The sequence below is a fragment of the Anolis carolinensis genome, chromosome 2 (genome assembly GCF_035594765.1).
Source record: "Anolis carolinensis isolate JA03-04 chromosome 2, rAnoCar3.1.pri, whole genome shotgun sequence".
Lineage (NCBI taxonomy): Eukaryota > Metazoa > Chordata > Lepidosauria > Squamata > Dactyloidae > Anolis > Anolis carolinensis.
This window is the reverse complement of record NC_085842.1, coordinates 212,143,863-212,158,615: the sequence shown is the minus strand read 5'-3', so window position 1 is coordinate 212,158,615 and position 14,753 is coordinate 212,143,863. Positions and strand designations below refer to the sequence as shown.

General features: G+C 40.4%; 2 protein-coding genes across 3 annotated transcripts in view; one reads left to right on the top strand and one right to left on the bottom strand.

Annotated features, from left to right (window-relative positions):
* LOC134296528 (uncharacterized) overlaps positions 1-14,753 on the top strand; it is a 334,978-nt gene that overhangs the window by 139,505 nt on the left and 180,720 nt on the right. The gene's annotated exons all lie outside the window — the stretch shown is intronic.
* elk1 (ETS transcription factor ELK1) overlaps positions 1-14,753 on the bottom strand; it is a 32,126-nt gene that overhangs the window by 9,526 nt on the left and 7,847 nt on the right. For both annotated transcript variants that reach the window (XM_062971678.1, XM_003216702.3), the window contains 4 exons: positions 8,322-8,530; positions 4,965-5,390; positions 3,456-3,872; positions 1,766-1,867 (listed from right to left, as the gene is read on the bottom strand). In XM_062971678.1, the coding sequence (XP_062827748.1) occupies positions 1,766-1,867; positions 3,456-3,872; positions 4,965-5,390; positions 8,322-8,528 (1,152 nt within the window). In that variant the 5' untranslated portion in view covers positions 8,529-8,530. The remainder of the gene's footprint in view (positions 1-1,765; positions 1,868-3,455; positions 3,873-4,964; positions 5,391-8,321; positions 8,531-14,753) is intronic.

Sequence of the window (14,753 nt, the reverse complement as noted above, 5' to 3'; positions counted from 1 at the left end):
AGAAGAGGAGACCACAGAGGCAACCAAAGGTAAAGAGAAAGACAGTGGCAGAGGCAAGAACTGAGTCACTTCTTTCCTTCAGAAAAGGACTGCAGCCTGCCACCATGCTGAGTGGAAGCAGGGAAATATAGACTTTTCCACTTTGCTGTTTGCTCTGAGAGAAAGACACCCTCTCTCACACCGTAAGGTGCTAAAAACCTGAGCTAAACAAACTAGGGACCTTCAGTCCATGGTGTCTATAGTATGACATTGGAACCCAGCAGAAAATAGTACATCCATGTCAAGCCAGAGAAAAATCTAGTGTCTCTCTGATTTGATAAGAGAGGAAGAAGCTAGAGGCCAGGCCCTCTTGGGTTCGAACATCAGATTCAACAAACCACATTCCACTTGTGAACAAGGCAGGGTTCTTAGTTTGAGTTGGTATGCCAACTATGGCCATTCCTGGACAGGGAAAGCTTTGCCATGCTCACTCATTCAGGGGTAGTGTCACAATCGGCCTCAGGTGATACACACAGCTGTGGGTTTTGATAAACCCACATCATATAACACTGCACCATATAAGAATTGCACTATCCATTATTTATAACCATCCAGATTAGGTTTCTTATAACATGTATTCTGCTCATTCCTTAAGGCTCCAACCCCATGGAACTGGAGCACATTGCTTTCAGCACTGGATGGATATTCACTACCTGGGGCTTGGAGGTGGGGCCTGTGAGACATTTAGTAGCCTTATATAAGCCTGCCTCTTTTAGTTAACTGCATATAACACCACCACTATCGTTTTAAAGTGCTCCTACTTATGTATTTTCATAATTAATACTGAACAATGTGCTCTAGGTATCAACAGTCTTCTCTCATCAACTACAGGCAGTCCCCAACTTACGAACTTAAGAACAAACAAGATAGTTTCTGTAGGTTTGTTCTTAAGCAAACTTATCTGCAAGTCAGAACAGGTACAATTTTTAAGCGTAAGACCCTGTGATAATTGATTTTGAAAATATTGGCTTGTTGTGGAAACAAAGATTGGTGATAAAGCTTTAGTGGAGACACCTTTTCCCCATGAAAATTCTTTAATGAGTGAATTTTCCTTCTTATGGGTAGATTTATCTCAGTTCCTGTTGTCTCACCCCCATTTGTAATGATGGTCCCTTCCACACAACTGAATAAAATCCCACATTATCTGTTTTGAACTGGGATATATGGCAGTGTGGACTCAGATATTCTAGTTCAAATCAAATATTGTAGCTTATTCTGCCTTGATATACTGGGTTATATGGCTGTGTGGAAGGGCCCTATGAGTCATTTTTAAGTCAGATGCTTGTAACTTGGGGACTACCTGTATAAAGATTAGAAGGAACTAACTTATACATAGCTTACAAGCCCACACCAATTGTCAGATTCCCTTGGTTCTCCATAGAATTGTGAATAAATAAAATGCACAGGAGTCTGGTGAGGAATGCGCCAACCTTCAGATGTTGCTGAACTGCAATCATCAACAACCCTAGCCACCAGAGACAAGGTTGAGAGATGATGGGAGACACCGTTCAACAGCATCTGAAGGGCTAACACTTACCCAACTTTAGCATCTCTCCTTTTTGACCCAGAACTGTACTCCTGTCATCAACCTTCTGAAGTCCAACCAACTGAATCCCCAGATCTTTTCACAGCCACTAATTCCAGGTTAGAGGTTTCCCAATTCACTTTGCCCTTCCTCAAGCACATGCACCAAGTTGTGTTGATGGCTTAGAATCTCAGCTCATACCTGAAAAGAGAGCTTGGCAGGACTTCGTGGCGCAATGGGGCTCAGTGTGCTCCAGAAATGGATGGTGGGCGGCAATGAACTTGGTGTGAGGAGAACAGGGGTCTGCAAAGAAGAAAAGCGGGATGTCATAACCAGAACACAGAACTGCCTTTCAAACCATTATGGCTCCACGTACTCATTCCACCAGAGAGTTTTCACTTCAGTAACTTTTGGGAAGGAAAGAAGTTGGTTTAGCAAAGCAGAATGTGAAATACAGAAATTTAGGGGCAGACAGAGCTACACTTCCCAACATCCTCTCTTTCCAGAGGATTTAAAGGTGTGGGAGCATTTTCCTTCTTTATGTGAGGTGTAGGGTTCAAGTAACTTGTGGACAATAAGAAACTAGGCTGTAGCAGTGTTCTCCAGATGTCTCAGGTTACAACTCCCATAATCCTTATCCAACATTACTGGAGTTGATGAAAGTTACTGTCCAATATATAGAAATTGTAAGAGTTGGAGTCCCAGCCTGGGAACTTCCTAGATGCTCTAGCCTCCACTCTGCTTCCCATTTGCCCACAGAATGAGCTTTTATTTAAACAGGCATTTGGTAAGTAATTGGTTGTATAGATGAGTTTCTATAATGAATTTTTGTACTACATTTTATCCTTATGTTTTACAAATGATTTTATACTGCTTTAAGCTATAAGAGCTTTAAACTATAATGAATGTGATTTTTTATGTTTGTTTATCAGCAGGTTGTTGGTTGTATTTTATTTTAACCTTGTTGCAAGTATCTTGGGTTCCCTGTCGGGAGGACATAAATTAATTAAATATCATACTTCTTCAATTGTAAGATGCCACTAATTGAAAGACCACCCTAACTTCAGTACCAATCAAACAACAAAAATGCATAAGATACAGCTGCAATTGTAAGACACATCCCATTTTTAAAATGTTCATATAAGGAAAAAAGTGAGTCTTAGAACTGAAGATCTGGAAAGTACCAGCTATAGAAAGTGATAAGATTTTTCAATTAACTTATATTGAAGCTTTTGCAGTACTTTCTCTTCGAGATATCTTGCTATTGAATCTCTTTAGAAAGATCTGAGAGAGGAGGTACATTTACTAAGAATGGAATAACAATACTGGGTTAATTTATGGAATTTTTTGATCAATGAAGAGACAATCCAATCATGAATGAGGGGAACAGAAATATGGAACACCTACAACGTTGTGTAATAAAACCCATCAACAAGTACTTTTATCCTACAATAATTACACTTTAGCAGCTTTATGTAACAAAGTCCTAAATGTGTGAAAGAGGAGATTGTCACAGGAGCAACTTCTAGTCCAAAACCCCATGATCTTATCAAGCAGCCTGCTAGCAAAGCTTTCTATCATATCCCACTGTTTTTTTCTGACACTTAGGTACATCTAGGTTACTATATGAAGGTCCAATTGGTGATAGGCAGTAACCAAAAGGCCCTGCCAATTCCTACTTTACACAAACGTATAGGCATATCTGTTGAACAGTTATTAGGAAGTATAAACAAGAAAATATCCCTGGGAAATGTGTACACATCCCATTCAAATTGGGTATGGCCCTGCCCAAATGAACAGTTCTAATTTTAGAAATGACTCCTGAGTTCTACCCACAGTTCCTAAGGGCAAAGTGAAGTTCTGTGGAACCCACAGATAAACACAGTCTCACCAGTGCATGAGTGGAAATAACCGTGGTGGGTGTCAGGGTACTACTCCCTGTTCCTCCAGGAGCCAGAAGACTGTTCACAGCAGCATTCACTTTCTCTGGAGTTGGCAATGAAGGAAGTTCCAGGACTTTGGGCTTCTTGCCCTTCTGGGGTTGTCCTTCGAGAGACGTGGCTATTGGACTGGGGGACGGAGCTTCCTCTTTCAGCAGCCCTTCCCCTTCCTCCAGGGACACTGCCGCCTCCAAAGCCACCTTCTCCAGGGAGGCTTTCTCAGAAGGTTGGGTCTCCTCTTTAACTCCAGCGTTCATGATAACCAGCAGAGCAGCTGCCTCTTCTTCAAGGTCCAGGTTCTCCTCAACCTTCACCAAAACCTTCTCATTGAGAGCTGGCGTCTCCAAGGGTGTCGGCTCTACTATGACCTGAGCGGGTAGGAGAAAGAGAAATGCAATGGAGATATAACTCAAACAATCTTTCTTACTGAACTTGATTCTTAGAACTTAAAGACTTTTGAGGCAGGCAGGGGGCAACTCCCCAAACCTCTGGAAATGTTGTTGTCTAAATATGTGACTTTCCCAAACTTTCCTGTAGGTTCTGATAATATCCAGTCCTACTTTCAAAAATCTGGAGAACAGGATGCAAATCCCCGCTCAGAAATGAAAACCCACTGGATGACCTTGAGCAAGTCACATACTCTTAGCCTCAGGAAACACTGTGATAGGTTCACCTTGGGGTACCATAAATCAAAAGTGTCCTGAAAATACAATAAAACCACATGGATTGATAACTTGTTCGACTATGTTTGAACTCACAGGTTTTTAGCTTTAATTTATTTTAACCTTGTAAGTCACGCGGAAGTTCATACTGGACAAAAAGCGGAATATAAATAAAATGAACAAGAAATAAATAAAATTTAAAACATATCCCTTAATTGTCCTATTTTCCTTTTCCAGTTGCTTTTTTCCTTTATGTTGTGTGTTTCAGAATGGAAGCCAGAGGACAGGGAAAGTCTTGTCTTCTATTGTTGTTGGTGTGCGCCATCAAGTCATTTCTGACTTATAGCAACCCGATCACAGTTTTCCTTGACAAGATTTGTTGAGAGAAACTTTGCTTTCTTCTGAGGCTCAGAGAGTGGGACTTGCTCAAAGTTTCCATAGCTGGGTAGGAATTCAAAAGTCATAGCTCAATGCTCAGGGCACTCCACCATGCTAACTCTCTTCTATATTCTTTTACTGATAAATAAAGGTGCTCTTAGAGACCTTCAGCTGTAAAAATGAGTGAAAATACAATAAAGACAGGAATACACATGACTCAAATCAACTGCCTCTGCCTCTATCAAGTTCTGGCTCTCTTTCAGAACCATGGCCTCAGTTCTTTAGCCATTTCTGCAGCTGTTTGATCAGGAATGAGCCCTTTTGTTCCTCCACTTCATTCTATGCAGCTCTCTTGACATCACTTCTACAGTAGAAAATCAAGAGCTTGCACCAGTCCCCGAACCTGCAGGTATGTATTACCTGGAGTGGCTCTGAAGAGTCCTCTGCTTCCTCAATGCTGATGTGCAACTGTGGCAGATCCTCGACAGCAGCCAAGGGAGGGGGTGGTGGGTCTGGGGGGGCAGCGGGGGGCGGCACCACAGGCAAGAGCTCCGTCTCATGACGAGAAGTACGTCCAGCGGGGGAAGGCGTCTGCAGTGATTGGATGGTGAACGTAGAATATAGCCCAGAACGCATATATTCATTCCGGCTACTGCGTGGGGTGCCTGCACCTCCACGAGGGACTTTTGGAGGTCCAAATGTCCCATCTCCCACTTTGGTTTCACTCTGGACCTGCTCAAGCCTTTTGATTGCTCCATCTTCCTTCACGCCTTCCATGCTAGAGAGTTCCGGGTACGAGACAAACTTGTAGACAAATTTCTGCCCGCTGACTTTACGGATAATATTCTGAAAGGAAGAGAGAGTAACAAAATTACAGCAGACAAAGATGCAACAGCCAAGTGACTTCTTGGGCCTATTGATGCTTTATGTAACATTTTACAGAAAAAAATAAATCATTTGTCACTGCTGGCCCTAATGTTTGGCAAAAGATGTCTTCCTCAAGCAGCAGCTGCTGGGGAACAGAAAATACAGCCTGCAGGTCCTTCTCCTTGATGGAAGACAGAATTCTGTATGCCACATCCTTCAATTGTCATGACTTGGCAGAGAAACATTCCTCTGCTATCCCACATTCTCTGCATGCTTTCAAAAATAGCCCAGTTTCTCTCTCTTCCTTCTACTTTTTTTTCTTTGTTCTCAGCTTGCTTCAGTTGCTGCAATGTGTTCAAAGTGCAGACATACTTAATTTAGCAGGGCACTGAGGGGAGAATGGGCAAAGTTTTGTCCTTCTCAGTAGACTCAAGCAAAAACATCTGTTCTTCCTCATTAATAACTATTGCCATCTTAATCAAACTTTGATGTTGTGTGGCCATACATGTCCTAGTTTTCATCTGTGAAATGTTGGGGAGCATTATCTGCCACATGGCTAATTCAAAGCTTGCGATGCAGTGGAGATGCAGTGGAGATTCAGTTGAATTTGATCTATAGGACAGGGATGTTGTCTCTGGCACAACATGGATTCTCAGCACTTGCTAGACTTCACACATAGATGGATGACTCCTCTATCACCATACGGATTAAGGAACCTGCATTCTGCATCTTGTGCTAAACATATTCTGGGTTTTTTTAATTTTAAAAAAACTGTATAAAATTGTATGCCACAGTACTGGTATACTCACATTCTGTACCAGAAGCAAAATTCCTGGGCTTCAATAAATGATCACATTGACTTGGTTGATTTGGTATGATTCATCTGACTTTTGTTGAGAGAATTTGAACTTCTACCCAGAACTACTGAAAATTTGAAGGTGAAGTAAACATAATCTATAAAGAGAAGGTCCCAGTAGATCCTCTACTCATGATAATAGGCCTGTTTCCTTCCATCACTGCACATATGCATATCAGGCATGTGTTTTGCCAAATCAAAGAGGGGCTCAGCTGCTTGGATCATTACCTTCTAAGCCTCACCTTCACATTTCAAACAGGTCCTTTTATATCCAAGGTCTAATATAATATACATCTCATGTTCACTTACAGGTTTGTCCTTTAATTTATTATAGGGGGGAAAATGAAAGCCTTTCCAAACTGTTGCTAAACTATTCCTGTGGGTGGAGCTGGAGAGAAGATTATCAAAAGCATTAGTCATTAGTTGCTGTTCACAGCCAGCTTTGCTGAAAGTCTTCCACCTCTTCCCCCCACCCCAAGCCAGACCTGGAGAGAGAGAGAGAGAGAAAATCAGTGCCAGCAGAGAAAACACCTTTGATCAAGTAGGTTGCTGGTTAAAATCATTCTTACTGATCAATAATGAAAAATTCTCTGTTTGACAATGGAGAGCTCTCCTAGATGTGTTGACATAAAAGTCATTAGAGCTTGGGGCCAGTTATAGGTCAATATATCTGTAAAGAAACAGCCATTTGAGACAGAGTTAGAAAACCTAAATACCCTAAATACACAGATTTTGTCTGATCTTGGAAGCTTTGATAGGAGACCACTAACAAATACCAACATGGCCACACAGCCCGAAAGACATACAACAACCCAAATACCAAGTATTCAGAGAAAGGAACTGACAAAACAACCTTGGAGTATTCCTGGCTGAAACAAGCCCTTAAAATTCAAAGGGTCACCATAAGTTGAGAGACAACTTGATGGTCCATATACACACAAAACAAACAAGCAATCATTCATATGTTTATATCACTGCACACTGCCTGCCCTAACATTTTTTTCTCTACCAGAGACTGAAAACTTTAATTTTAAAGCAAATCTGTTAGTCATAATATTAATTCAAAAATGAAATGATTAATGTTCATCTTTTTATAACTTTACTTCATAAGACAGATCGTTCATATCATGTCAGTGGTACATTATTTTGAAACATTCTTTAAAATCAATTAAAGTGACAAAACATGGTCCAAAATGGCCAACTTATCCCAGACATTACTTGTTAATGAATTAAAGCAATGTGAAATTGTAATTGTTATTCAAAAATGCCATAAAAATCACAACTTGTAAAAATCATAGTTAAAACTTTGAACAATTTGTTATTAAACAAATTCCAAATATAACACTTTAATTTTTATTATGATACACCTTAGGTTCTATACTCAGAGAAAGCCAGGATATAAACAAATATTTGCTTGATAGACTGGTGGATATCTCACTTTTTTCCAGAACAGATTCTTTCACAGGTCTCCTTGGCGAGATTTGTTAAGTTGGGTTTTGTCTTTGCCTTCCTCTGAGGCTGAGAGAGTATAACTCGCCCAAGGACACATGGTAGGTTTCCATGGCTAAGAGAGATTCAGATCCTGATCACAAGAACCCTAGTCCAATGCTCAAATCTCAATACCATGCTGATTCTCTCAAATCACCTTACAAAATAAATTTGTTTTATATTATGGAGTACAACCACACATCCGAGACAAATTGTACTTTTAAGATATTATCATTTTAAAAATTAAAGTACTGAAATACATATTATATATTAGAAATACTATGCCTAATTGAATTTGCCCTGGTCAGATAATGCCAAAGGCCTATTTAAATAAGAAAGTTTTTACCTGTTAACAAAAAGACAGCAGAGGGAGAATCTCCCAAGTAAGCACATGATTGTTCATAAGAACCCATCCCCCAAAAGACTATTTGAAATTTATGGTTGTTATATAAATGATGTTGAAAATGGTGGATAGGTGCAAAAGAGAAAGTAGGAGATTATGAGATCAACCACAGACTCTGTGATCGTAGAGGAGATTCAAGTAGGTAAAAGAATAGGCTTCCCACCTTGTCATAATAGTAACGCAGGGCCCGACTTAGCTTGTCATAGTTCATGTTGGTCTTGTTCTTCCTCAGCCCCCACAGCCGTGCAACCTCTTCCGCATCAATCAGCTTGAATTCTCCATCATTGGATGTCCATGTGATGAGGTGCCCATTGCTTTGCTGCTCCAGTAACTGTAGCAGAAACTGCCACAAAGTGACTGAAGGATCCATGACTAGAAGGGACAAAGAGCAGAAGAAAGAAAAAAAACAGACAACTCAGTAATGCTGATTCTGACACGGCACCACAGATGGAAGTGGCAAGATCAAGTTTGTATACAGTACAAACCCCATATTTGTGGAGGATATGTTACTGGACTATGCATGGATTTGCAGAATCACAGGGAATTACAAAACCTAGTAAAATTATGGGCTTCTCGTCCAATCATACTACAGTGTTGAGATTGAGGACCTAGTAAATACCCAGAAAGGGCATATTTAATAGTTTAATTTATTGGTGTTAGGTTTAACTTACTACGATTAGGCTTTAATTTGATCTTAGGTTTTAATGTTATTTTCTCTGGGATTTTACGTCAGTATTTGTTTTACGGAGGTATTAAATGTTTGCTGTTGTATGTTGGAATCCGCCCTGAGTCCACTTGGGGAGATAGGGTGGAACACAAATAAAGTTTTATTATTATTATATTATTTTATTTTGTTGGACATGGACACGTGAAACCATAGATGGGGGAACCATGGAAACAGGGGTCATGTTGTATTGGCAAAATCAAGGAAGGCTTTCTGTGTATTGTATACCTTAACTCCCACAATCATCCATCAAAAACTATACTGGGCTTCTGGGAGTTGGAATCCAAAACATCTGGAAGGCCATGTGATGCCTCATGGGCCTTGTAGTCCTGTTCCAAGTACTATCGTGGCAGATGAAGATGAAAACATGGGGTTTTCGCCGGTTCAACAAGAGACGGAGTCCCTTCACCTGCCGGATGTTGATGTTTGCCCTCAAGAATTCAGTAAAACAGGCCTTGGACAGTACTCCCCTCCGTTTCCCAGGAAGGAATCTTACTCTAGAGACAGAGGAGTTAGAGAAGCAAATCGGAGAAGTTTACGGATCGCTGCCAAACAACAGGCTGATTAGGCCTGCTTCCCTTGGGAAATTCTCTGGTTTCTCTTCAGATCGTATAAATCTTTCGCCTTTTACTAAAGATTTCAAAATCATTTTTAGGGCCGGGCTGTGGCGCAGCTGTTGAGCAGCTGCCTTAAATCACTCTGACCATGAGGTCATGAGTTCGAGGCCAGCCCGTGGTGGGGTGAGCACCCGTCAATTAAAAATAAAAAATAGCCCCTGCTCGTTGCTGACCTAGCAACCCGAAAGATAGTTGCATCTATCAAGTAGGAGATAAGGTACCACTTATAAAGTGGGGAGGCAAGATTAACTAATTTACGACCTGGAATGAGGAAGTGCCGTCAGTGTGGATGATGAAGCAGCTGCTCCCCCCTGTGGCCAGAATTGAACATCCCCTCAGAAGAAGGTTAACTTGCCTCTGCGTGTGTCTCTCAGTCTCTGTTTGATGTGTTTATGGGCATTGAATGTTTGCCCTATGTGTGTTAAAATGTGATCCGCCCTGAGTCCCCTTCGGGGTGAGAAGGGCGGAATATAAATACTGTAAATAAATAAATAAATAATAAATAAATAAATTCTAAGGAGTCATGCATCTGGACAGAGTTGGGTTTCGCTTCTCGTTCTCTAGGGAAAGTGATTGTTGGCGGGAAAACGAGACCCAATATAGGTGTTTGGCGCGGGAGATTCTTTGCGGAGTCAATTGATCAGCTTCAGGAGAGAGATCGTGTGTGGACTTCGTAACCCCAGTTCCTTGCTTCCCGGATCAAGCTTTCAAGCCTTTGCCTTGCCTTGCTGTTTAACCACGGACCCTGCTCCATGCTTCACGTTTTGCCTTGTTTCTAGTCACGGACCTAGCCAAGAACCAAGTTTATTTCCAGCCTTGTTGTCAAGCTTCATTGGACTCTAAGACTCTGTCATTTCCCCACACTATTGCTTGGCAAAAGTGTGTGTTTCGGTCAAGTGGATTAAAACTTTGAACTCTAATATCATTTATTGGACAATACATTTTTGGACTATATTTGGCCTCATTTGAAAGGTCTGCTTCTGAACTATATTCTTCACTTGTTTTTATTGCTTTTATATATTTCCTTAATAAAGATATTAGATAGAGATTGGCCTCCGTGTACGGTTATTGGTGCCCAGCAGCCAGGGGTCTGACAGGCCATGAGTTCCAGCACACAATGTAACTGCTCTAAATGAAGGTGGTGTGTGTGAGAGAGAAACCACATACAGTAGAGTCTCACTTATCCAACACTCACTTATCCAACGTTCTGGATTATCCAACGCATTTTTGTAGTCAATGTTTTCAATATATCGTGATATTTTGGTGCTAAATTCGTAAATACAGTAATTACTACATAGCATTAATGTGTAATGAACTACTTTTTCTGTCAAATTTGTTGTATAACATGATGTTTTGGTGCTTAATTTGTAAAATCATAACCTATTTTGATGTTTAATAGGCTCTTTCTTAATCTCTCCTTATTATCCAACATATTCGCTTATCCAACATTCTGCCGGCCAGTTTGTGTTGGATAAGTGAGACTCTACTGTATTTTCAAATATTCTGGGTAGTGAGAATTCTCCACACACAAGCAAAAAGTAAGGAACTGAAAATACTTTTTCCTTTCCTATATACAAGGAGTCTGGTTTTTATTTTTTATTTCCACTAGAAAGTATTCAGACATAGAATTTCCTCCTCTTGCACAGCCCAGGCAGGTTTTATCACTTGATAATACAGTAGAGTCTCACGTATCCAACATAAACGGGCTGGCAGAATGTTGGATAAGCGAATATGTTGGATAATAAGGAGGGATTAAGGAAAAGCCTATTAAACCTCAAATTAGGTTATGATTTTACAAATTAAGCACCAAAACATCATGCTATACAACAAATTTGACAGAAAAAGTAGTTCAATACGCAGTAATGCTATGTAGTAATTACTGTATTTATTCACCAAAATATCACGATGTATTGAAAACATTGACTACAAAAATGTGTTGGATAATCCAGAATGTTGGATAAGCGAGTGTTGGATAAGTGAGACTCTACTGTACTATATATATATATATATATATATATATGATACTGTTATCATGACCAGTCCCTTGTTCTTAGCTGTGAGTCGTTTATAAGTTGGATGCTTGTAACTCGTGGACTGCCTGTATATACCTCACCCTCCCTCCAATTCTGAACAAGAAGGCCCAAAACACCAATTGCAGTGAACGTCTATGAGACCTATGACACTGAGAATTTAAGCAAATTATTCTATAGATCTCTTTCCTGGATCCTGGTCCTACCCTTAGGCAGAATAAGGCAACACCCTCAGTCTGCAAAGAGTGCCACAAAAGGTCAATTAATTTTTAGCTATTTATTACCATTATATATTTACTGCCTGAGAAGGAGAGAAGCGCTTGAGAGATTTTCTGCCTTGGATGTCAAAATAACGGCTGGCTTTGGATGCTAAGCATGTTGGCTTAGGTGAGTGCCAGAGGTGAGGAGAAATTTTCTCTTTCATCGTATCAAAATAACCATAAATAATTATGTGAAAAATGTAATGTTGGAAATGATGGCCAGTTTCCAATTTGAAATCACCCGTTAGTTCAAAGAATTACAACCCCTGGATTTCCAGAAGGAAATGAGAGTTCAACCTGCAGTAAAAATATAGCTCAAAATGCCACACAGAGGCATCAGTATGCTCAGGTAATGAGACAGCACCATCACTGATATGTTCTCCAATGTCTAGTTGGGTGCACACTCTTCTGGGATCAGCAAATTGGGAAGGCTTTAACTTTCTCTGGTCACCTTTTGGTGACAGTTAGAAGCCCTGCCTGTAAACACAATTTCTCCCTGGCATAACCAGGTTGCAAAAATTACTCATCCTCAGACAGGTATGTGCTAATCCATTCAGAAGTGTACTCTTCCTACAAATATAGTCCTAACCCAGTTCTTGAGAGTAATGATATACCTTGTACTGCGATGCTGAAACAATAGATTACAAGAGAACACAGATCATTCTGAGGATCAACACACTACTTCTCCAAAACACATTATAACAGAGGTAACAATACCTCTACCACCAACTACCCCCCCATCTCTCCCTCTCCCCTCTTCTCTCTTTCATACACACACATTACCTGAGAACAAAAAAAGGCAATCAAGTTCTGCCCAAAGACCTAATGTAACAAATATAGACATGAATTCTATTGTTAGTCTCATTAGAAGAGGCCCATCAAATCAACAGAATTTATCTACATTTTGACTCTTCCATTCAACAACTGAGTCAATGGGTCTTCTTTAGTCTGGACCAGTGGCTCTCAAAGTGTGCTCTGCGGAGCATACTGAGGGGCTCTGCACTTCCCTCCTCCTCCTCCCTCCTCCTCCCTCCAAGCTTTCCCTTCTGTTTCCTGCTCCCCCCCTTCCTACATCTCTCTCACACCAAAAGCCTTTTTTTCCTTAGCCTTCCTCACTGCCCAGATCCTTTCCCCCCTTGCCTTCCTTGCTTCCAAAACCCTATTTCCCTCTCACCACTCAGGGGGTGCTTAGATTCTGCTTTTACTACATGGCAGAAGGGGGTTAGACTGGATGGCCCCTAGGATTACTCCTATTATTATTATTATTATTATTATTATTATTATTATTATTATTATTATTACAAAGGCTAGGTTGCCATCTGTTGGGGTAATTTGATTGTGCTTTTCCTGCATGACAGAAGGGGATTGGACTAGATGGACCCTAGGGTCTTCCACTGAAATACTGTACTGCTAAGTTTATGTTGGTTAAAATTGTTATTCATTTTAAATATTGTATTGTTCTTTTTTTCCATTTTGTTTTTTGTACTACAAATGAGATATGTGCAGTGTGCACAGGAATTTGTTCATTTTTTTTTTCAATTTGTTCACACAAATACTCTTCATCCACCTGCCACTGACCTGGCCCATCTGTCAAATTTAAAACACGGTGCGTCAAAAGGTTTGCCCATGCCTGATATATGATATATACATAATATAATATAATATATAAAAACATTTCTTGGGGCTCCACGAGAAACTTTTGCTTCAGAAAGGGCTCTGCAGCTGAAAAAGTTTGAGAACCCATGGTCTGGACCAGAGCCGGCCCAAGGTAATTTTCAAGTGTAGGCGAACAGAATTTTGCCGCCCCCCAACCAGCCACTGAAAAATAAAAGCGTTGGATAGGCAAAAATGTTGGATAATAAGGAGGGATAAAGGAAAAGCCTAAATAAAGAACAACATTCTGAAAACAGGGGAAATCCAGACAGGAAACAATCAGGGCCAGCTAACACCTCCCAACCAAGGATGCCCCCAGGCAGTAAGCAGCCAGTCCTTGAAGCTGCAAGGCCATTAAATGCTAATCAAGGTGGCCAATTGCTACATTAATACTCATCTCAAACAGACAAGAGTTCTTTCTCCCACCCTGGACTTTCCACAAATATATAAACCCCTCTTGCCTAGTTTCCAACAGACCTCACACCTCTGAGGATGCCAGCCATAGATGTGGGCAGAACATCAGGAGAGAATGCTTCTGGAACATGGCCAGACAGCCTGAAAAACTCACAGCAACCCAGTGATTCTGGTCATGACAACACAAATAATAATAATAATAATAATAATTATTATTAATTATTATTATTATTATTAAGATCCAAAGGAGCAGGGTGTGAAAATAGTTCACATTCCAGGATCCCATCCCAGGCTTTTGGTGTTAAACTGGATTATATGAGTCCACACTGACAGATAATCTGGGATAAACAGAAAATTTGTGATTGGATCCTGGGATATAGGGCCCAAAGTGGCATATAAACTTTGGCAAGCTGGGCATTCCTGCCTGAATATATTGCACATGATTTCTCTAGCCTAAAATGATACATTTTAATATATTGGGTTTATGGTTCCTGTCCCCTTGATCGGGTCTTGTAAGTGTTATTTATTTCTATAATTGTATTTTTACTTTGCTTAATAATGTGTTATTATGTTGTTATGTAATGTTTGTGTTGTTTTTATGATTGGAAACCACCCTGAGTCCCATTTCGGAGATAGGGCGGTATATAAATAAAGTTTTATTTATATATTATTATTATTCCGCCTGCTACAACAGACAGAAATGCAAATCGTGGGTCAATTGAGCAACATGACAAGGAGGCAAAGAGAGAGGGCCTTGCACACAGCCATATAACCCAGAATATCTGCTTTGAACTGGATTATCTGAGTCTACACTGCCAGATATTCCAGCTCAAAGAAGAAAATGTGGGATTTTATTCAGTTGTGTGGAAGAGGCCAGAGAGAAGACCCTACCAGAGC